Source organism: Lichenostomus cassidix, chromosome 6, assembly GCF_008360975.1.
Source record: "Lichenostomus cassidix isolate B80296 chromosome 6, HeHo_3.0, whole genome shotgun sequence".
NCBI classification, from domain to species: Eukaryota; Metazoa; Chordata; class Aves; order Passeriformes; family Meliphagidae; genus Lichenostomus; species Lichenostomus cassidix.
In genome coordinates this window covers 16,509,005-16,531,599 of record NC_139487.1, presented here as the reverse complement: position 1 = coordinate 16,531,599, position 22,595 = coordinate 16,509,005, and the positions used below count along the sequence as shown (strand labels likewise).

Here is a 22,595-nt window from a genome sequence, read left to right as displayed (position 1 = left end):
CTCAGATTCTCCATGAACCAGAGCCCATGTCTCTGCCCAACTAAAGAAAGCAGTGGGCACAAACTGGGGACTGCCCTTCCAGGGAGGTGAAGGAAGGTGAATCTAGCAGTTCCTCAAAATCTGGTTGCGTGGGCACAGGTCTGAAATTAAAAGTTTACTCATCCTGGAGGCAGTCAGCAAGGGCTGCTCCAGGACATCAAGTTCAAACTTTTCTAGAGCATCTTCCCTTGCTGTACAAGAACCAGGCACAGACACACCCTGCAAGAGGTTACAGGGAAACATTCAGGTCAGTGACCAGCTGCTTAGGAAAGAACACCATGTGCAGTGTCTTCAATACAGAACACCTAAATCAGCCTAATGTGCAACCTAACATCACCTCTGACCTGAGTTTTACAAAGGATTGCCAGTTGTTCTAACAGATGAAAATTTCCCTTTACTCATCAGATAGGCTCTCCACTTACCCAACTTTCCTGCAACCAAACTTTATCTTCTTATTGCCATCCATCAGAAATGCAGTCCTGGAATGCCCAGGGTCTGGACAACAGGAATACTCACTCTTTACACTTCCCCTTGGAAAACTGTTAGCCACCCAGACAAAATCCTTGCAGGACTGGAAGTAACTGAAAGCAGACTAAAAGTTCATGTCTGCGTCAGGATAGGATTAGCTCAACAGTTCCACTGAAAACCCTCCATGGCACAGACTGGAGCTCTAATTTCATAAATCCCTCAGCCAAATCCAAGATAACAAGGTAAGTGGTTGAACTTACAGATTTTTATTACTTGCCCAAATCAGTCCCACTTGTTCTTAAAACCAGGACCAAGACTTGCTGTCTCACTCCACAGTCAACAGCATGAAGAGTGGGACTTCTGGCTGCTTGGTGTCCCAGCCTTGAACAGCCTCACATACAATGAAAGAAAGGGAAATGACATTACTGTGTTGGGAGGTGTAGGGTGAGCTGAACACAAGTATCTTAGATGATGTCTAGACTTCCATGTCCAGCTTTGGGCCACAGGAAAGACATCAATATGATCAATACCTGCTGAGCAAGTTCAGCAGAAAGACAACAAGGTCATTCAAACTTATCATGGAGTGACTAACTGCTGCGTTGGCTGAACCTTCCCAGCAGAGATCTAGGCCAGCCCAGAGTACTGCCCTGCCTCAGAAACCCAGGCTCCCTGCTCTGCGTTAGAGGATGACATTCCTCCTGTCCAGCCTTCCTCTTCCCAGGTACCACAGCCCCGCACTGACAACCACACCGTTTTAACCTTTGTCCTTTTCCTCCTCACCCACAGACAGCTTCCTCAACAACGGCGCTGACGTTGTTTTGCCCCAGTTAGCCCTTTCCAAAGATAAGGAGGGTGCAGGTGAGGTGTGCATGTACCCCGGTACCCAAGCAGGTAAGGCCTGACTGAACCACGGCCGGGCTGACACCGGGACCGCGGGAAATGCGGAGGGGACACCCGCCAGGTGCGCACGGACCATGCTGCACCCCCAGCACCCTCTGCCCTCCCCACCACGGCACCCCCGCTGCCCCTCGCCCCCCGGCAGGGCCAGACCCCGCAGCACAGCAGAGCGGGACGCGGCCGCGGCGCTCGGCCGGCGCGGCGCAGGCTCCTCCCTTCGCCCGCACGGAGCCACGGCCCGGCTGCGGCGGCGCAGGGCGCTCGGTCCCGCGGCACCTGCCCGCCCGGGGCCGCTCCGCGCAGGGCGCCCGCGGCTCCGCGTCCCGGCGGGGCGAGGCGAGGCCGCCAGGAGAAGGAGGAAGAGAAAGAGAAGCGGGAGGAGGCCCAGGCCGCCCCGGCGCTCCCGCCTCCCCCCGCCCCGCGCTTTGTCCTCGGCAGCCGCCGCGCCGCCGCTCGCACGGATGCGGAGCCGGTAAGCAGCATCGCCTTGCCGGGGCGGGGAGCGCGGAGCGGGCGAGGCGCTGCCTCCGCCTCCATCCCTCCCGCCCTGCGCCGGCGGCCCCTGCGGGCACAGCGACCGGGGGCCGTACCCTTCCGGGGCCGGTAGCCGAGCGGGCCGGCTCGGTACCAGCTCCATCCGCTCCCGGCCCGGCCAGAGACCCGTCCCCGCCCCGGTGTCAGGTGCGGCGGGCGGCCGAGGCCTCTGGAAACAGCCCTCCTCCGGGCAGGGCGGAACTGCGGGCGGGAGCGCGGGGCAGGCAGCGGCTGCGGGGACGGGGAGCGGCGGGCTCGGGGGGCTCGGGGGGCTCGGGGCGAAGGGCAGCGAGCAGCGGGCAGCGAGCCCGGCAGGCAGGACCTGCTGCTGCACTGCGAGGAGGTGGTGACGGTGTGCTGGCTGGGGAGTCCGGGATGTCACCGTGTGCCAGAGGCAAATCGAACTGATAACCATAGTCTGCTCCTAAATGATTTCCATATACGTTGAAAGATGATAATCGGAACAGAAAGTGAAAGAACCTAAAACAGTAGAAATTCGGTTCGCTGAGCATCTGTGGCTCTGATGAGCTTTTTCTGCTCATGTACTTGGTTTTGTACCTGCCTCCGTTTGACCTCTGTAGGATCTCAGGTGTCCTTCTGAAGTGCACTGAGGAATGTAATTCACTCTTGCGCATGCTGCTCTGTTTCAGAAAGACGCCAAAAAGTCTCTTCTGGGGGAATTCCTCTTGGTCTGGAATTATTTTTATTTAGTATGCAGATGGTTCTGAATGCTCTGAGAAGTCATGGGCAGGAAAACCCCCACCTTCTACTGAGAATGGGAAGTGGTGAGATTATGAGATCTTGGATAGACTGTTCTTCTCAGGGAGCTCATTCCCCAGGTGAAGAGCAGCTTGGAAAAAGTTCTGTCTTCACAGAAATGGGGTTTCTCCTTATTGCAGGCTAAAGTGGATCACTATCTATAATAACTATAGTTAGCATATATTGATGAATTACCTTAGACAACCAAGTCCTAGAAAATAGGATATAGACCCAGAACTTCATTAAATATTCCCAGGAGACTGGACTCCAGGTTTGTTGTTGTGGGTGCTGCTCAGGCAATATACTCTGAAACAGCTGAGTTTTCTGTTGTACTAAATGCATTTAATCTGGTATATTGCATGTCTAAGTGCTAATTGTTTGGATAACTAAACCAAAGGCCACTGTTGACAAGTTGGGAGTTTCAAAGATCACAGGAATAGGGATACTGTAGGAATGCAGGGAACATTGTACTATAGGTACAAATTTCATGGTTGAAGGTCTTCGTATGCGTGTGAGTTATACTATTTTAAATGGCTGTAAGTGCAGGGTGGGATTTTGTAGCATTATGTTTAGAAATAGGGGTCACTGTCTTGATCAATCCTGCAATCATTTGTGTTGCTTGATATTGCTCTGCAGACACTGTGAAGGCATTTCTCATGTGGTTTTCTTTATGTGCATGAAATATGCTCAAGGTTAGGCCTTAAGGCTTTTCCTGGAAGTTAATCACCAAGATCAGGAAGAGTGTAGCTCAAGGTGAAGGGTGTTGTGAAATCTTCAACTGCTGAGGGAATGACAAGGTGACTTGTTCATGAAGATGCTGAAAAAATAATGTATAAAACTAAATATGTGATCTCTATTTGGTGGACGTGTATGAATGACTTTTTTTCTGGTTTTATCAGACTCCTGATATTTTATTTCTGCATCAAAGGTTACACTTTCTGTTTGTGTTCTGAAAACTAGTTTGCTGCCATGTAAAGGGAGACTTTTTCTATACAATTTTAATAAAATTAGAACATTTAGATTGTCATGCTAGGAAACATATTTTCTGGTCATGCTCTCCATTTTAAAGAGAATTATCAGTCCATAAAAGCAAATTATCTTGCTTGTGCAGTTCCTGAACAATCCGCATGCAGTGGCTTAGTACTGTTATTGCAAAGAAGTTCCTTTTGTAAAAATGCAATGTTTTTGATGTTGCCTGGCTGCTGCTGCCTCTCAGTGATGCTGTGAGTCAGTGAGCTCCTCAGACACAACCTGGTGCCTACCACTTCCTACTGGCAGCTCTGGGTGAGTCACAGCTCGGCACACAACATACGGAATTGCGTTATGGAAGCTGTGGGCTCTCCACATAATCAACGTGGGAAGTATCTTCCTCTTTTAGCATCTGTCAAAAGGCCTTCAGAGATAGCTGCTGCTCTGTGTCGATAGAAAAGGAGCTTGTACAGGCTGCAGAGATCAATGGACTCATCCTGAGGGGAAAAGCCAATAATTTGAAAGTAAGCTCAAAGTCTGTGCATAGCTTCACTGGGATGAATAGCCTGTTGGCCTGCAAGGGTACAAAATGTTAACCAGAAATCATCGTGCTCAGCTTTGATATTCTGGATAATTCAGCTGACTGTCAGGCAGCCCTGTGAGCTGACTGTGTTACAGCCAGTGCTGCTATAAAACATGTGCTTACCACTGTCAATCTTGGAAACTTATGTAAGAGAAATTAAATATTGTAACTATCCAAGTAGAACAAGCAGTCTAAAGCACACGGAATTCTTCTGATAGAGCCAGGCATTCCTGTTGTTTTTCTTGGTTTTTTTTTTTTTTCCTCATAGCATGCTACATCCTGAATAATCTAGAACAGGGCAGGAGGTCAAAGATTTCCTTATGAAATCAGCTAACTGTATTATTTTAATAGAAGCACTGTACTACAGAAACATGCCAGATTAAATGGTAGTTATTCATACTGATTGATCACATTTCATCCTGTAAGTAATCTCATTATCCATTTCTTACCTGACCTTTACTTACTTAACCATTCGTGTACAAAACAGTCAGAATCCTTTGAACTAATGCCCCATATTATTTTTTCTAGATTTGAGGCCAAAAGACAAGCTTCATTCTTTATAGGCAATTCAAATAAACTGTGAATTAGTATGTCAGAACTGTTAAATAAATTTGATTCCCCTTTATTTTGTCCCCTATATTTTGAGCCATAGAAAGTAAGACAGCATAAGAGTTTGTCATCAGGTAGAAACAGAAATTGATTGTCACAACCAGTTACCCAATTAGTAAGTGTCCTTATTAGATGTTATGGAGTCTGAAAGTGTTCTAAAATTAGGTAGGATATATTTTGCCAGAAAAAAACATTGCATTTTATAGGAAGAACCAGGACCTTGTCCCTGAGAGAAATAGGGATACAGGCAGAAAAATGCATGGAACCTAAGGCTTTGCAAGGAATCCTGTTTGCTTTGTTTCTTGTAAGTCTGTGAAGTTGCAGGCCTCTGTGCTGATTTTAGCCTCTCAGTTGTTTCCCATAGCAACACAGCTTCTTGTCTTCAGGGCGGAAGTTAGTTTTATCAATGATGTTATGTATTGGAAATTCTCCTTTTTTTCAGTATTTCAGTTGAATCATCTAAGAACAAATTGTATAGCAGCAGCTCTTTCTTGTATTTCTCTCCTCTCCAGGGTCACTGTGCCCTGGTGCAATTTCACTGGGGGATTGTTGTGATTTCCCAAAGGAAGGAAATGGCACTGTTTTGCTGCACTATGTCTAGAACATCCTTTTAGTGGGTCACTGGAAAGATGCTGTTCTGTGTTGCATAAGTCTATTTCACTGACTGCCTCAAAAGGCTTTTGCTTGTAATCCAACACATTCTACCATGGGTGATATTTGTGATATTTCCATTATGTTAAAAATGCTTTCTTGCTGAAACTGAATGGTGTCACTAAAGAAAGGAGGGGGGAGGAGGGATTGTGTTGTTTTCACACAAGGAACCACAAGAGAAAGAGCTGTCACTTCACAAATGCACATTTGAGTGTTCAATATTTCCAGTCCATTTTTCAGGACATTCTCTGAAAAGTCACTAATATTTTTGTAGACAGAGCATGTTAATAAATCTGGTAGCAAGCCATCATCTATGTGTACAGCTCAAATGCATAGGATTATGTTATAGTAGCACAACTATACTAGATGTTGATTTCAAAACAGCCTGCATAAAAATGAATGAGAAAATAGTTGACAGTCAGAGGTTCCCTGTGTGCTTTGATGCAATAGCAGAGAGAAGCCTGTAGGTTCTGCATTCACATACTCTGTAGGGAGTAAAAGTCAGGCTCTTGCATGTGCCATATTGGACACTATCTGCATGTTGTGGTGGTTTATCAGTCTTAGCAGACCCAGTAGCAATCTAATTTTATTAACTTTGCTTCTTGATGCAGTAGTGTTTGTATCTGTGCCAGGAGGAATGCTGTCCCTAGAAAACAGGTAGTCAATGATATTCAAGTAACTACACTGACTAATTGCAGCAGTCCAAATATTTGCAGAACAGCTATAACAGTCTTCAGATAATTATTCAAACTTTTCTTAACTGTGGGAAAACACACCCTTGTGCCACCCACTCTTTTTTTAGATGAAAATAAAGCTCAGTTTTGTCATGTAAGATACAGCACTGAGTGGCCTAAGCATATGAGCAAGGCTTGGGTTTGGCAGATCTGTGCGTGGAGGATATTCCCTGAGTGTGATTTCTGCCTCTCAGCCCCCAAGCAGGTGAAGGTGCTGCTCTCTGTCCACCTGACACAGTTTGCAGAGAGCTCTAGGCAGTGTGCTGGGATGTGGGGGGCACTGGTCCTTCATCAGTGAAAAAGAGGAAATGTTCTTGACCCAGTTCTTGGAGAGAGGATTGTATAGCTCAGCAGCTGCTTCTGGGAGTGAGTGGAGCTTGGGAGGAGGTCTTGGCAGTGCTGTATAAATGGAGCCATGGAGCTGAGGAGGAGTGATAATAAATTATGAGCTGTTACTGAGATGGGCTTTTCTAGAGCTGAGCTCAGTAGCTCCTACTGTAAAGAGCAACTCCTTTGAAAGACACAGGGTTTTCAGGAACTGGCTCCTGGCAGTGCCTCCTTTCATTGAAAGGCCATTCTGGGGGGTTTTGTTGGTGGGGTATTTCCTCTGCACAAGAGAATGATCTTGCCATGACATTCAGTGCTTTGTTGTTGCCGTTTTTTTTCAAGAAGAGACTACTTACTATACCAGCTGAATCCCTTGCTGTGATGATGAATGCTTGTTACAAAAAGCATGTTGACAGATGAACATGCTGTTTGTTTTTGGAAAGAACCAACAGAAGGCAGTTTGCTATTTAGGCTGGTATTTAGCATATTTGTATATCAAATCCAAGTGGTGTGTGTGTATAAATGATTATATGCTGTGCCAATACATGGCCTGGCATTTCAAAAAGAGCTGAATGGGATAGGTCCCTGTATTTCTAACCTATTTTTCATCAAACTCACTTGAATATCCACTTCCAAGTGCAGAATTTTTGGTATCTGCTCCATGGCTGACTTACTGGCATGAAACAGTCCTTTACCTTCATCTGGCAATCCCTGGTGTGCCCTATTTAAAGTTTGCTGAGACAACTTAGTTCCATTGTGGGTAATTGAAAGGTGTTATTTGCACTTGCTAATTTGGCTATTTTAATGAGAACTGACCTCCTTATGGTTTGAGATGCATCTTTATTCTAGGATTCTGTAATCATCACACTTCCTAGTATAGTAACATGAAGCATGACTGCTAACTTCTCATGGCAATATTAAAGTAAGCTTTTTCTTGCCATGGGATGGTTGCAGAATAGTTCTCTCAAGAGCATTTTGCAAAAAATAGAACTGTGCCACGTTTAACTTCTGTATTAGCAAATATTTCTAGATATATCATAAGAATCCTGATCCCAATGGGCTGAAGGGAATGATTTTGGGAGGAACCTCATCTGGGCTTTACATTCCATGAAAATATCAAGCAAAAGGATGAGTATTTCTGAAATAATCCACTATTAAAAATATGCAGAGAATGAATCATTGCATAAATTAATCTTAACAGAACCTAATCTTTGAATAAAAAAGTGCCTTGGAAAATTTTACCAGGCATTTATTGAATTAAGCTTTTTTAGTAAGACCAATAGTCAAAATATTGATAAATGTTGCTGACAGCAGTGAAGTCAGTGTTATGATTAATTCCCTTGGAATTTAAAAATGTGTTTCAAAGTAACTAATGCTACAAAGTGAAAACTATATATTTAACTAATATTTATTGAATTTAACTACTTATTTAAAAATCTAAAAAGCTCATTCAGCATTTAAAAACCTTTGTGAAGGACTGAAGAGGGAAAAGCAGCCTCCAGATGATAAGGAGTTGAAATTCAGTCCTCATGCTCTGCAGTCAGTTTCTGGGAGACCCTGACATCCTGAGCTCCTCTTTGTGTCTCTGTCCTCTCCAGAGGGTTGGAGCAGCTCTCTCTGCTTTTCACTTTCCTGGTACTTGGTACCATGCTTGTTAGCCTGAACAGAAAGAATGATTTTCAGTGCCATTTAAAATGCTGATTTTCCCTGTTTGCTCTGTTTCCTGTGGCTGAAGGGTTTTGATTTAATAAACCTGGATTTTTCAAGGATTAACACATAGCATAATAAGATGGAACATATAGGAAAACAAATGCTTTTTGAAGAGGAAATGGGATTTGGTGAGGAGTGCTATTCCCAATGAAATCAAGAGAAGTTTCTTCACTGTTGAATAGATGTTTGATTATTATATTCTGGTAATAACTATCAGAAAACTCATAATTAGAAAAGAAACTTGAGTTGAATGCTGAATGTCTTAACATTTCTTCTCAAACAAATATCACCTAAGTCCATCTAATTTAATTGGAATGCCTGAAATAGTAAAGTAGAAAAATGCATCTTTACTCTTAGAATTTAGACCACTTTACAGTCTAATAGAATAAGACAGCTCCAAGCTGACATTGCTATTTATCCCTTTTGGTTGAGGTTGGAGGGTAGTTCATTGTATTAGCATAACTGTTTCGTAAATTTAAGTATAATTAGTTTCAGCTATACAGAGAGACTTGATATTTGAGTTTATCTTTGCTCATGTAAAGTGAAATATAAGTTTATTTCCAGAAATCAGAGTCACTTGACAGAACTGGGCAATTTTTGTAGGCACTATGCAAGCTCTTAGGTTGCCTTTTGAAAGCCATCTCATATAAATCTAGGACAGTGCTGCCTCAGAAAGGGACAAATCTGTATTGCTAGCTTCATCATTCTGCCTGCTCCTTTGCATTTTGATTTTGAGAAGGAAGTATTTAATTTTAAAAGTCCATTTAATTTTAATTTGGATCAGCACCAGCTCACCTTGCAGTCAGCAGAGCCAGCAAAGTGAGAGTACAGGGAAGGCTGGCGAGGGTGAGGAGAGCCCTGGGCAGAGTGGTGCCCTTCGAGCAGCTGAAGGTGACTGAAGCTGTGCCATGAGGAACATTATGCACAGAGGCATTCCAGGCAGCTGGCAGAAATGCCTCTGGTGGTGTTTTTAGTAAAGCTTAACTTTCTGCATTTTAATCATTCATAATTCTGCCAGGGTGCCCACGTGTTAAGGATAATATATTGGACTGCAGTCATAAGACAGCCCATGTTCTTTATAGAATTCACCTGTAATAGTGAATATATTTGAATCTTATTTGACATTTTTGTAAAAGGGATACAAATTCATCTTAGTCTTTCTTCTTGATTTACAGTGGCTCGTTTTTAGTGTGTTCCTGAATCTAAATTTAAAAAGTCAGTTTCTTCTTCTATTTGCAGGCATTCTTCTGCTGAACTCTTGCACTGTGACATGCCTTGAGTTCTCTGCAGAGCTTCTTCATCCTTTCCAGGCTCTGACACAATTTTGAGGAAGTGTGAGTTTCTGCTATTACCAGATGTCTCAGCTTTAAACACCTGGTATTAGGCTTTTAAAAATTATTACCAATGCTTCTTTAGGTTAAAAGTTCACTGAATTAACTTATGTTTATAACTTTATTCTTAAAGCAAATCCAGTTGAGAAATATTTGCAAGTAAAGGATCCCATGACATCTTCCTGTGCCATTTCCAAAGGGATTTTTACTGGGGAATACCACAGGCTTCATTAACAAAGACCTCTTTGGGAATACTGGCCCCAAAAACCCAAACAAAACCAAACCACTAACTTGTGGCTCTTGTATTTGCCACTTGCTGCTTTAACTTTTTTGTGCTTGGGAACCAGCCAGGTTGAAAGGTCTTCAAGGAGCATTCTTCTAAATGTCCATTTACTCTCTAGGCTTTGGAGAAGGTCTGTTGAGGAAGAAAGCCTTGAAAAGCAGTTTTCTTTGCCAGAAGCTGGTAACTGAAATAAGGAATTGAAGGGAAATACATTTCTGCACCTTTACTTTTGAACAAATTTTTTTTATGTACACTGAGTGAGTAGAAAATTTTGCAGTTTGTTATGCTTGGATGCATACTTTAAACCAAATCCATTCTTCCATTCAGGTATTGTAGATGTCCCAGATGCTTCTAGGGGAAATAAAAAGAATTCACATGTGATGGATACACGCTTTTTAGCTCCTTTTTTTTTTATTTTATTTTGGTCGTTTGGTTTGGGGTTTCTTTTTTTGTTCCTGAGTTCCACAAAGTGTATGAATGCAGAGTCTGTCATTGAAGATTTTATTTCTGCTTAGAATCTGAGCTGCATGGGCACCAGGCTGACACAAGCTGTGCACTGGCCAAGCTTGTAGCTCCTCCTTTCACAGTCTCCCACATGCACAATACTTCAGCTGAAGAAGGGTTTTTCAGGTGGAACTAGCTCTAAAGCAGAATGTTTCTTGGAGTAGGCTAAAGCAGAAATACTTCATTATTGTTGTCCCATGGGGCCTTTCTACAGTTTGTGAATAGGCAAGGAATAGGCTCTCCTGCCAAGCTGATCATTTACACCAGAGCTCCATATACATAAAATTAAATTGTTTAGAGAACTGTTTTCATTAGCACTGGAACCACAACTAAGGTTGATTTCTTGGATGTATAAGCTACACTCATTTTTTTGGTTACAAATAGTGAAAGCAGCTCGAATACCTTAATTTGCAAAAAGCAGGTCTTGAAATTGAATTGCACTAATGGTTAAAATTAAGCACTGACCTAATAGATAGTGTTGTTTTTTGGAAGAAAAATGAGGAAGACACAAAGACAAAAATCAATACATGAGAAATACAGCCAGCTAAAAATGCATGAGGGTTGTTTTCTCTAACCCAGAGTCCTCTGGCCTCTAGAGAGAGGTGTGCTGAGAGATTATCTGTGCTGAACCCTCTCCATGCTTTTACAAAAGCATAAGCATGTTTATTGCAACATATAAAGTGCCTTTGACATGCAGGATCAAATCTGTTTAGATTGAGTGAACCAAAGTGAAAAAACACATTAGAAACTTAATTTTCACATTTCCTGTGTAGTTTAAATATTTCATTCCTCTCTCAGAGTTGGGTTTTCTTGTTTTGGTTTAATTTTCATTTGGGGTTTTTTTATGACCACAACATCTTCATTTTTGTCTTTACTTGCTCAACGCTGTGCAAGGAGGAATTTTTATCAGTTGACTCATCAGAGTTCATTGTATTTTGGGTGTTGAAGTCAGCAAGCTGTGCAGGTGGAACACATGGTGTTTGAAGGATTTTTCCTGCCACAATATTACTGATACAAGTTTGTCTGTACAGTTTTATTTTTAATTATAGGCTTAGCAGGAAATGAAGATACCAGACTCATACTGTTTATAAATATGTTTGTCAAAACATATGTTCAAGGAAGCACAGATTCTATGATTAGTCCTCAAACTTCTGAGTTTTTCACTTAATGCTTGAAAGTTAGGTGTTTTTAAGTTGCTGTAAGAATTGTAAAAGTAATTTATTGTGTTCAAATCCACTGTAATGATATTAGTACAGGTCAGCTAGTCCACAACTGCACCATAAGCCCTCATGCATTCCCAATTTAAATTCTAGACACCTGGTAAATTTTAAATTATTATTAAATATGTAAGTACTGTGCCACCAAAGTAATGAGTGGGTGCTGACATGCAAAGTTACATGACATTTGAATATATTTCTAATCTGAATGACTTATTTTTTCCAGCACACGACCACGATCAACATATCTATATTCCAGTTTCCCTTGGTCTACTAAACCCTGAGACATCTGGTGGCAAACATTGAGCTCTGGATTGATACTGCCCTTTTCAGTCAGATGGAGACTTTGGAGGAAAAGAGCAATCTCCTGGGTTTGCAGGCAGACAACAACATGGAGCAACCATTCACTGTCAGCTCGTTGGTATGTATGGCAAAGGAATCCTTTGGTGGCTGAGCAACTCTCAGTTAGGAAACAGTTCAGGAGAGCTGTTGAGCAGTGTTGGCTCTCAGCTCCATGGCTCTCTTCCTGCCTGTGCCACTTTCCTCCCATGTTCTGCTGGATAGTTTTGTTGGAATTTATTATGTTTCTATATATGGGATTTATGTGGTCTCAGCAATCAGGTTTTTGAGATGTTGAAATGAGCCTTTTGAATAGAAAGAGTAAAAAGTTTCCTCAAAGTAAGAGGAAACAACTTGCAGTAGCTATTTATTTATTTATTACTTAACAGGAAGGTAATGACTATAATTAGCAGCTATGGTTCTTCTGTAATTAGTTTGAACTTCTCGAACTTTAACTGCCTCATTTAAAACTGGAAATGAAGTTTTGAAATTAGCTGTTTACTGACCAGAGGAACTTATTGCTCTTTGTTATGTGAACTTTTCCTAGCAGTCAAAGGCTGTACATCATGTAGTAGGAGTCTGAGTATTCAGAACATCCATCAAATTGTTTCAGTAACTTAAGGCAGAACCTTGTAAAATTCATGTGTGTGGGCTTCTAAAGAGGACACACTTTATATTGCCTTTGCTAATTTCTACAGTGATTTACTTAATTTTTCCCCCTCACAGGGATTTTCCTAATTTTATCTTGTTGTTGTAGCTGAGGGGAAATAAGATCACTTTTTCTTTTTGATCGCAATTTGCTTGCAATTGAGAAACACGTTGGAATGTCTCAGCTGTGGCTAGAGGTGGGGAAACCAATGCCTATTTTGAGAAAAAAACAAGCTGAAGATTTCCCTTGAGCTTCTTGACTGAGACCACTTACTGAAAGTGAAACGGACTCTTCTCTTTGCTGATCAGTCTGTTCTTCTTCAGAAAAAGCTGGTAGCAATCCCTGACCACACAGACATCTCTGTGACCCCAGAAGAGAGAGTACGTGCCTTAAGCAAGCTTGGCAGCAATATCACCATCAATGAGGACATCACTCCCCGGCGCTACTTCAGGTCAGGGGTGGAGATGGAGCGCATGGCCTCGGTGTACATGGAGGAGGGCAACCTGGAGAACGCTTTCGTGTTCTACAATAAGTTCATAACGTAAGAAACCAGCTGCAGTCATTACAGCTTATAATTCTGAGCAAACTGACATGGAGAGCTGCAGTGAGAAAGCCTTTAGATAAGGAGAGAATTGTTTAGTGTGTCCTTGCAGAACAGCTTTGTTCTCTGGAGATCCTTTATGCTAAGCGTGGGCTTTGTTAAAATTTCATCTCCCCTTTTCATATGGTATCTTATCTATGTATGAGCTGCCAGGTGTGAGTTAACCTAATATACAGAGATTTGAGTTTATTCTGCCAGGCCACACCATGAGCACTGTAGCCCACAGATTATTCTGTATATGTCAGCATGATGGTTAAATACAGTATCTGACTTAAAAGCAATGTTTAAATAAGATTTTTGAGCCTTTAGCAGTTATGCCCTATGAGCATATGCAGCTCCTTAAGATGGTAGTATTGCACAGCACTTAAAAGCATGAGAAAAATGTTTTCTTGCTTCCTTTTACTTTTCCCCAGAAGGATCAAGTATAATTTATTGTTTCTTACAGGAATAAATGCAAAATCTACTATGTATGTTCGTTGTGTGATTATTCTCCTTACCCCAAAAAACCAGATCTGGCCAGGTTTCCTTACAACTCTCAAAATAGACAGCTGGAAAAATATATAATTGGCAGATTTAACCTAGCTAGTTTTGCTGTAGGATTGATTTGTTTGTTTTATTACTTCTGGAAGAGTTTTTTTTAACATGCATATTTCAAAATTTTTATAAAAGGAGACATCCTTCCTCCCTTATTTTCCTCATACTCTGAAAACTAGACCAAACCTTTCTTAGCAGGCTTGATTTTAAATGTATCTCTCTCTATAAAAAGAGGGTCTGGAGGTGAATATTGTGCAAATTGCTGACAGAAATGCAGCAGGTGTATATTCCAAACTCTTTGCAGCTGAGTGGTGCTGTAATTTATCTGTTGGCTAGGTTAATAATACTGCAGTTAGCTGTGCAGCTTGGTCTAGTAAAAATACCTGCTTTAATGATAGTCAGTGCTGCATTCTTGTCTTCAATTTGAGAGTCAGCATTTTGGCTAAGGACAGATAAAGAGAACAGAAATAGGATTTATTAACACTGACTAGAGTGGAGGGTGTTTCTGAGGAATATTTTTAGATGCTGGCTGCTAATTAGTCCTTTTTTTTTAACCTAACCCAGTACTAATAAAAATCAAAATATATCAGATGTGGAAAATACTTTCCTGTCCTTGTTCTCTGTGTCCCATACAGGTCCATACCATAATGTGTTAGTTTAAACGTGTGTAGAACCCTGGTCCAAGTCATCTGGAATTCAGCATTTAACAGTTATTCTCTGCCAACAGATTTTTTCTGCCAACATAAAAGCTATTATAGATATTCCTCTGACTACTAAGGCAAACACATGTGTGTTTAATTTTCTAGATTATTTGTGGAAAAGCTGCCCAGTCACCGAGACTATCACCAATGTGCAGTACCAGAAAAACAAGATATTATTAAGGTAGGGTTATGGTTTCCTGGTCTTTAGGAAATAATTTTCACAGAATCTCTCCATTTTGCCCAGCATTTCTTTTTCCCCAGAGCACACATAGCCCATAAAAGCCACCACAGCGTGAATTTCTGATACCTTTCTCCAGCACTCATTCATGTTTTATTTTGGAAATTAAATTATCAGTCTAAAAGGTGAATGAGAATGGTCTCTGAGTCAGTTGGTAGGTTGTTGGAAGCTCAGGTACATCTATTTCTGAAAATTTACATATTAAAAATGCACTATGTTACAAATACTTAGTTTGATTTTGGTCCCAATTATGTGAATGAATAATGGTCCAAGCCAAGTCCAAACAGAAAGAGAAATGTGTGGCATTACTGATGTCTGTGCAGCATTGCTTACTCTGCTAAATAAGTAAAGTATATTTTTGCTTTCTTTATTACAAAATATGTATTTACTTAGTGTTTACCAGATTCTTTTCCTCCACTTCTATAAAAAGTAATTTTACCTGGTTTTTTTCCCCTCTAGAAAATAAATGTAAAATAAATTTTAAATATAACTTTATACTGAACTTAAAACATCTGGAATTGCCCAGTGAGAATTGTTAGTAGGCCCATGAGTGTCTCTTGCTCCATGCTCCCATATCTGCATGCTTTCTCTGCTGTTAACCTGAATGTTTTAGGCAAAACCAAAACACTTCATGCCAAAGTTCCAGCTGTGGTCCACAGTGTAGGACAATGTCCCTGTTGGGAAAGGGCATCTAACATTGCTTCCTCCTATGACACTCAGGAGGATTAAGCACGTAATCTCGTTCCCTCCCTTGCCTGCAGCCTCTGAATTATTTTGTTGTAGCCTACACATCAATAAAAAATACTGGGCATTGGGCTTGTTTTACAAACAGTGTTGTTTTGCCAGGTCTGTGACAGAAAGTTACATGTATAGCTATCTCTTCAAAGAAACTTCTTTTTTTCCCACTTGGAAATAGGCATATTCAGACATATTTCTGACTGGGAAGTTCCAGAGGAAAAAATGCAATGGTCCTACCTGAAACTATAAGTTTGCCTTAGTATTTTTTAATGAATTACACCTACAACAAAAACGTTAGTCATCATACACCTATTAAACAAAACAGAGATAACAGCCTGCTAGTAAAAGGACTAATATTTACTTGAGATAAGAAGTAGCCATGTCACACCCTTCACTAATATAAATAAATATATCTTTATTGAAACCAATGTACTATAGAAGTTTCACAAGCTAATGATTTAGTGTGTGTTTCCTCTTTTGTTTGCTTTTTTCCCCCTGGGAGAAGAGCAGGTTTTATTTCTATTTTGTATTTTTTAAAAATCTGTGTTACAGCTGAGTTCGTTTTCCAGGTGGCTTTTTTAGAAAGTGAAAACTAAACTTACCTCTCTTTTTTCCCCCATCTCACCTCAAAGAAATTGAAGGAGGTTGCATTTCCACGGACAGACGAACTGAAAAGAGATCTTTTAAAAAAGTATAACTTAGAATATCAAGAATACATGCAACACAAAGTAAGTTTTATATGATTATTGAATGTTGACATGAATATTTTTTCTGTCATATAAAACTTTAAAATTAAGCAGTAAAATGCCAGTTCTACAAGAACCTAATAATTTCCTGAGCTGCTTAGGAATGACTTTTCACTTTGTCTTTAGAATCAGGTGATCATTTAAAAACAAATAGTGCATGTGTGTGCTAGGAAATACATGTGCTGCCATATTTACTTAATAACTGTCTACAAGGATCCAGATAGGTTTTTTATATGATCTGATTCTGCCTTATAAAGACAATGCAATTGATATTTGTATCAATCTGTGGAAAAGATTCCTTGGCTGCAAATGTGCTCCGATTTGAATTGAGATTGAAGTCACTGAAAACAGGATTATGGTTTAAAAACTTATCTTGGAAAAAGTATCTGAGAAACATCTTTTTGAGTTCCCTCCATAAATACTATGTTTTCCATACTACCTTTGGGCGTATAATTGTATTTTCCAGCTCAGTAACCAGGTTCCAAAAGACTTCATTTTTAATGACAGGATTTTACAGCTTTATTGAACTGTTAGATTGCTCCTTTCTTTCCCTTTTTTGTAGCATTTTTGGTGTTCTGAGAATGTCACTGTGTTGTGTATGTTTCAGAACAAATGTAAAACTGAATTTCTGAAGAAATTAGAGCATCAAAAGCTAATAGAGGCAGAGAAGAAACGAATCGCACATATGCGGCAGCAGCAGCTCGAATCAGAGCAGTTTCAATTCTTTGAGGATCAACTTAAGAAGCAAGAACTAGCTCGAGATCAGAAAATCAAAGAGAGTGTGGTTATGTCTGAACAGATAGATGGAAGTATGCTGTCTTGTATTTCTGTACCAGAGAACAGCTCGTTATCTGCGGCGCTGCTGGAGAAAAAGGAGAGGAGCAGCACATCTGGCTGTGCTGGACATTCACCAGCAGTAGATCAAGTCTTAAAGCCAGCAGCAACTCTAGGTGCTGTTCAGAGTAAGTGCAGAGATTTCTTTCTTTCTCTGCTTTATTTAATCTACCTGCATATGTCTTTATACTCTGGGAGGATGTTCATACTGAAATAACCATAAGCAGGTTTGTGCAAACACAGCTATTCCTTATGGCTCTTTCATTTTAAGAGGGAGAGTTGCACAGTTTCACATTGTCTGGTTGAGTACCAATGGAGGGATGTAGAGGTTGAGATTTAGTGATCCTGTGGAATGAGGTCTGAATCTTGCCATGGACTTCAAGGGAACAGAAACAGAACCTGCAGAGGTTCACCCTGGAAAGCCTTGGCCTGGCAGATAGTACCAGTTCACTGTCACCTCAGAGACAGGCTAGAGATGGGCTGGTGACTTTGATTTAGATGAAAGGCTTGTGCTTTAGATTTATTCTCATTAGAAGTCTATGATGTGGTAAGTATAATTCTTTCACTTTTAGTAATATAGGATAATATACTGTGTATATTTCCTCATTTTAGGGATCTTCATTGTTTTAGCTGTAAATGCCTTTTTATCTCTCTTTCTCTCTTTTTTTTCTTTTTTTTTTTTTATTCTTGGTTAGCTCAATTGGCCGAAGCACTCAGAGGTGTCATTTTGCCCAGGGATCTCTGTCACAAATTTCTGCTGCTGGCAGAGGCAAATACAGTAAGAGGAATAGAGACATGTGGAATTCTCTGTGGAAAACTGGTACAGTTTAACCCTCACATTTGTATGGGGAAGACATATTTGATAGTGCTGTATTGTCCTGTGATGTATTGATTTCAGAGCAAAAGCAGATATAAATGGTTAGTCTTTCATGTAATGAACTTCATGTTATAACCTGAGTGGTCACTTCAGCATTGTGGGTTTGCTTTACTAGGGAAACATCTGCTCAAAGTACTCTGCTGTTGTTATAAAGCCTAGCAAGTTTTTCAGCATGCTGTACAATACAGGCTTTTTCGAGTACTTTCTCTGGCATTCATCTAAGGTAAGTGAGGTTTAGTTACAGGACAATGAGATATAGAGACTGCTGGAATCCACTGGAGTCATCAAATTAATAATGGCACGACAAAACAGAAGAAGAAAATTCCCCCCATCAAGCTGTAGAACATATGATTTTCAGGCTGTTTTTTTCCTTTGACCTAGATAACAATTAATGTCCTTTGAGAGCAGGGAAAGATGTCGTGGCTGATGCTGGCATACAAAGAATTTTAAAGATGATGCCAAGTGTATTTGAATTGCATGAAGAGGAAGAATAGCAGGAATAGTCATATTCCAAGTTTCACAGAAAATCATTATAGTTTTCTCAAAGCTCTTTTATAAAAATGTTTTTAATTATTTTAAAGGACAGTCTTTTCACACTGGTTTCTGAAAACATTTCAATACAGCAATCTTTGGTTGTGACTAATACTACCCTGTATGTTTCCATGATAAAATGCTAAAGCATATTTTTAGGTGCAGTATGTCAGTAGAGCTGCACTGGAATCAGTGGAGCTGTACTGTTTTGTTTTAGCTGATAGGCTGACGTCTTTCAGATTTTGATTAGGCATTTATTCCTTAGCCTCTTCCAGCCTAAGTCAATGTTTGTTTTGCAGACACATAACGAATTTACTATTACACATGTAATAGTGCCAAAGCAAACTGCGGGACCAGACTACTGTGACATGGAGAACGTGGAAGAGTTATTTGGTATTCAGGATCAGTATGATCTCCTCACTTTGGGTTGGATCCATGTACGTATGACTCAGAATCTGGCTCTTCTATATTGGCTCTACATACTACGTAGAAAAAAAAAGAAATAAACTAAGGAAGCAACTGGAGAAATACAAATTGATTTGCTTACTTAATTCAAGTTGTAGTGATCTAAATAAATACTTGTTCTCCACAGAGAACTCCTTAATGCAATTGAGGCATCCTGTTGACACAATGGGCCTTCTTTTGCTGGTGCAACTTTTGTGTATGTTGATTTAGGGGTATTTTATTACTTTCTAATGCCATATTAAAAAGTCGGGAAGGGGAGTATTGTGTTGTTTACACTTTATATTAATTTCACTCTTAGAGATTTTGGACAATTAAGTCATTTCCATTTGTCTTGTGCTTCTTCATTCCACCTTTTCCCCCCATGCTCAAAAAATGCTTGTATATATGATTGGGAATGTACCTCCATGAATATCATCCTGAAAAGTCACCCTAACATTATAGAATATGGGTTAGTAAGAACTTAAGAAACCAACCTGGGGAAATACTGATGCTTTCTCTTGTAACAATTTTTTTTTCTTCTTGAATGTATGTTGACCTTGATCTTTAAGAAATATTTCATGATGTTGTATTTTCCCTTTCTTTTTGTAGACACATCCAACACAAACTGCATTTTTATCCAGTGTTGATCTTCATACTCATTGTTCTTATCAGCTAATGTTGCCAGAGGCCATTGCAATTGTTTGTTCACCAAAGCATAATGAGTGAGTTCTGATTATTTTTTTTAAGAAATACTTAGATAATCTTTTTCCCTGCTTCTTTTCATAAAATTTGATCAAATGCAAAGGGTACATGTTACCTCTGACAAAGGGCATGAACATTGTGTTGTGACTTTGTTTTCTAAGTTGCCTAGACTTTCATTTCAGTGAGTCTCTATCCACAGTATTGTTTCTGGCTTCTCTCTCCCCCTCCCTTTGCAGACCCAGGTTTTATTTTTTTTTTTAATATTCTGTTCAACAAAGCAGTAATTACAGGAGCTATTCTTCTGAAGTATTCATTGCCAATGCCCTACTACAAATGTGTCTTCGTTCTGTCTGCTTAAGGAGACACAGGGAGGTTAGGCATATTTTTCTAGAATGATATCAAAATTGCAGTTTGTGAAGCAGAAGGATAAAAATCACTTTTTTTGCTAATAATGATCTATTTTCATATTTCATTAAATACAAGCTATGTATCTGGAAAAAGACTGGAACAGTGTAAATATTAACGTGAAGGTTTGTAATGGGACATATTTCCCAGAGAGGTTGTGAAGTCTTCATCCTTGGAGAGGTGCAAAACCTGACTGGACATGGTCCTGGCAACCTGCTCAAGGTGATGCTGCCAGAGCAGGGGGATTGGACCAGATTCACAGATTCTTTCCAACCTCAACAAATTTGTGATTCTCCTTTGGTGTGCCTAGCATTTCAGGGTGCCAGGACTAACTCCACTGTTTACACTGTGCATTTCTTAAGCTTTCCTTTCTGGCCTTCTGCCTCTGTAGATGGCTTCTATGAATCCTGTCCTGTTTGCCTAACTTCCTAAATGGGCCATCTGGGTGTCAGAGCTGTGAGCACATACTCAGTGGCAAGGGCACAAGCACCAGGCTTTCTAACCATGAACATGCCTGTATGCCTTTCCAAGCTTCTGATCATACAAACTTCTCTCACAGTTTACGCTGATGCCCTGTAACCAACTCTATCCTGTCACATTTATATTTTCAGCACCTGACAACCTATTGATTATTATGTATCAATATTCTTAACAGAAGGATGGCTTTGTAAGGTTTCAGTCAATACCCAAAGTGTTGCAGCAGTGCATTTTCTAATGCTTTGCGTTTTCTGATTACCTGAAAGAGGGGGGAGGATGTACTCCTACTAGTCATTTACACAGTTGGTTTTAAAGGCTGTTCTCTTCAAGTTGCCCTGGGTGAAATGCAACCCAGAACACGTAAGTTTCTGGTTTGCATCTGTTCCTGTGTGAACCAGCCTTATCCCTCAGTGCCCTAACCTGCCTCATGGGAGCAGCACCAGTACTCTGATCCTTTTTGTCCCCTTGCTCTCATCATCTATTCCTTTGCAGGATTACAACTCCCTTGATTTAAAATACCTTTAAAAATCCAACTCAGCCTGGGCTCCTGTGTGTCAAAGGTCACCAAGCACCTTTCTGTTGTCCTTCTTTTAGGCTAAGCAATTTGTTTGTGAAACCCTAGGTATTTATTATGGGAGCAGTGGGTAACAGGAATTTCATGTTTTGCTTTTCAGCACTGGCATCTTCAGACTTACTAATGCTGGCATGCTAGAGGTTTCTGCCTGTAAGAAGAAGGGATTCCATCCACATACAAAGGACCCTAGGTTATTTAATGTAAGTATATAACTCAACACAATTTTGACTCTTCAAATTCTTGACTCTGGTTCTGCTGCAAACAGAAACTTGAGATTAGATTTCTTAATAATTTTCCCCATTTTACAAATTCATTACCCTTAGTTTACTGACCAAGGTAGACATCAGGAGACAGCTTAAGCAGCCATGAGGTGAGTGTTACAAGCTGCCATTCAAATGGTGGTTAACCAGAGGTAGTTACCATCGGTCACCCCTTTTACCTGCTTTCAGAAGGAGCAAAAGCCACATTTTCAAATGGGAGTTACTCCTGAGCTCTTCAGTTTTTAAGCAATGAATCAGTTCTTATCTCCAGTTGTAGTGTCCCAACAGAACATGCCAGCTGCTAAAAAGTGCAGCTATAGGTAGGTTAAGCCCTATTTCCTTCATTGCCCATAATTTTGCCCTGGCTTCTCTAAGCATTTCTCTGTAACTACCATATCTTTTGATATTTTAATAGCCTAATGGTGTGTGTATGGCTGAGCAGTACAGTCAGTGAGAATTGTCTTCTGTTTCCAGCTAGCAGTGACATTTCTGATAAGAGCCTTCACCTTTGAATAATTAAGGGTTTGGGTTTTTTCAATGGGGTTCACTTCAAATACAGAAGCATCTCATATAGCTTAAAATAAAATGATCCAATACAGAGAAGCACTGCTGAGAGACACTAGAAATTACTGTGTTGTCAGACTCTCTGAATTGTCTGTATTAGTCCTCAAAAGAAGGAGAGGTCAGAGTTTTTGTTTTGTTCTGTTCTTTCATTGTTGAGTGTAGGGATAATGAGAAGGTAGTCCAACTCTGAAAAAAGTTAAGATTTTTTGTTCCAGGTAGGCTCTTTTCAGTGGTCATTTCCAGACTTAGTTCGTGGATGAAGTTACTGGCTATTTTACTGATACTGAGAGTTTCTGGGAGTTTCTGAGAGTAATGGGTTGACTTCTTCTGCAGCCATGTACCCATGTGGTTGGGAAAGACATAAAGATAATTGTGCTGGATCTGAGGTGATACGGATGGACCATATCGATGTTACTCTACAAAAGGCCAAAACAGAAAAATGGATTCCTGTTTTTCCTACATTTTCAGAAATTACTTTTATATTTATACATTTTAGATTGAATGGTTTGATATTTATTGCTCTAGCCTGTTTTGGAGTTATTTTGTTGCTCTGTCAAGATGGAGTTCAGTGGCATTACCCCTGAATCTGTAAACAAATCTCACCTATAAAACACAACAATAAAATTAACTTCAAACTGCAGTAACTGTGTTGAAGTAAGTAATGTTTCTTTTGTCATTTGTTGGCATTCATTGCCTTCCAAGAATTGGAAATTTTTAACAGTTGTTGGCTTTTTGTGATTTCCAGCTACGTACATCTCTTACAGCT

General features: G+C 40.4%; 1 protein-coding gene across 4 annotated transcripts; it reads left to right on the top strand.

Annotated features, from left to right (window-relative positions):
• Nucleotides 1-1,733: 1,733 nt before the first annotated feature.
• Nucleotides 1,734-22,469, top strand: STAMBPL1 (STAM binding protein like 1). Of its 4 annotated transcripts, XM_085065296.1 has the most exons (12): nucleotides 1,739-1,876; nucleotides 9,520-9,614; nucleotides 11,842-12,036; nucleotides 12,927-13,144; nucleotides 14,545-14,620; nucleotides 16,048-16,143; nucleotides 16,769-17,123; nucleotides 17,691-17,815; nucleotides 18,703-18,840; nucleotides 19,457-19,569; nucleotides 21,106-21,205; nucleotides 22,163-22,469. In XM_085065296.1, the coding sequence occupies exons 3-12, from the start codon at nucleotides 11,953-11,955 to the stop codon at nucleotides 22,217-22,219; spliced, it is 1,362 nt and encodes a 453-aa protein (XP_084921422.1). In that variant the 5' UTR covers nucleotides 1,739-1,876; nucleotides 9,520-9,614; nucleotides 11,842-11,952; the 3' UTR covers nucleotides 22,220-22,469. The 4 variants fall into 4 exon arrangements, with proteins under 4 accessions (XP_084921424.1, XP_084921421.1, XP_084921422.1 ...); XM_085065298.1 differs by lacking the exon at nucleotides 9,520-9,614 and having other exon boundaries at nucleotides 1,734-1,876; nucleotides 17,691-17,773; XM_085065295.1 differs by lacking the exon at nucleotides 9,520-9,614 and having other exon boundaries at nucleotides 1,734-1,876.
• Nucleotides 22,470-22,595: the final 126 nt, after the last annotated feature.

What these genes read in the sequence shown, in the direction of transcription:
- STAMBPL1 (XM_085065295.1), top strand. Translation starts at nt 11,953, where the DNA reads ATGGAGACTTTGGAGGAAAAGAGCAATCTCCTGGGTTTGCAGGCAGAC. An exon ending in TTCTACAATAAGTTCATAAC is followed by an intron (nt 13,145 to 14,544) that starts GTAAGAAACCAG and finishes TTAATTTTCTAG; the next exon opens with ATTATTTGTGGAAAAGCTGC. An exon ending in AAAAACAAGATATTATTAAG is followed by an intron (nt 14,621 to 16,047) that starts GTAGGGTTATGG and finishes CTCACCTCAAAG; the next exon opens with AAATTGAAGGAGGTTGCATT.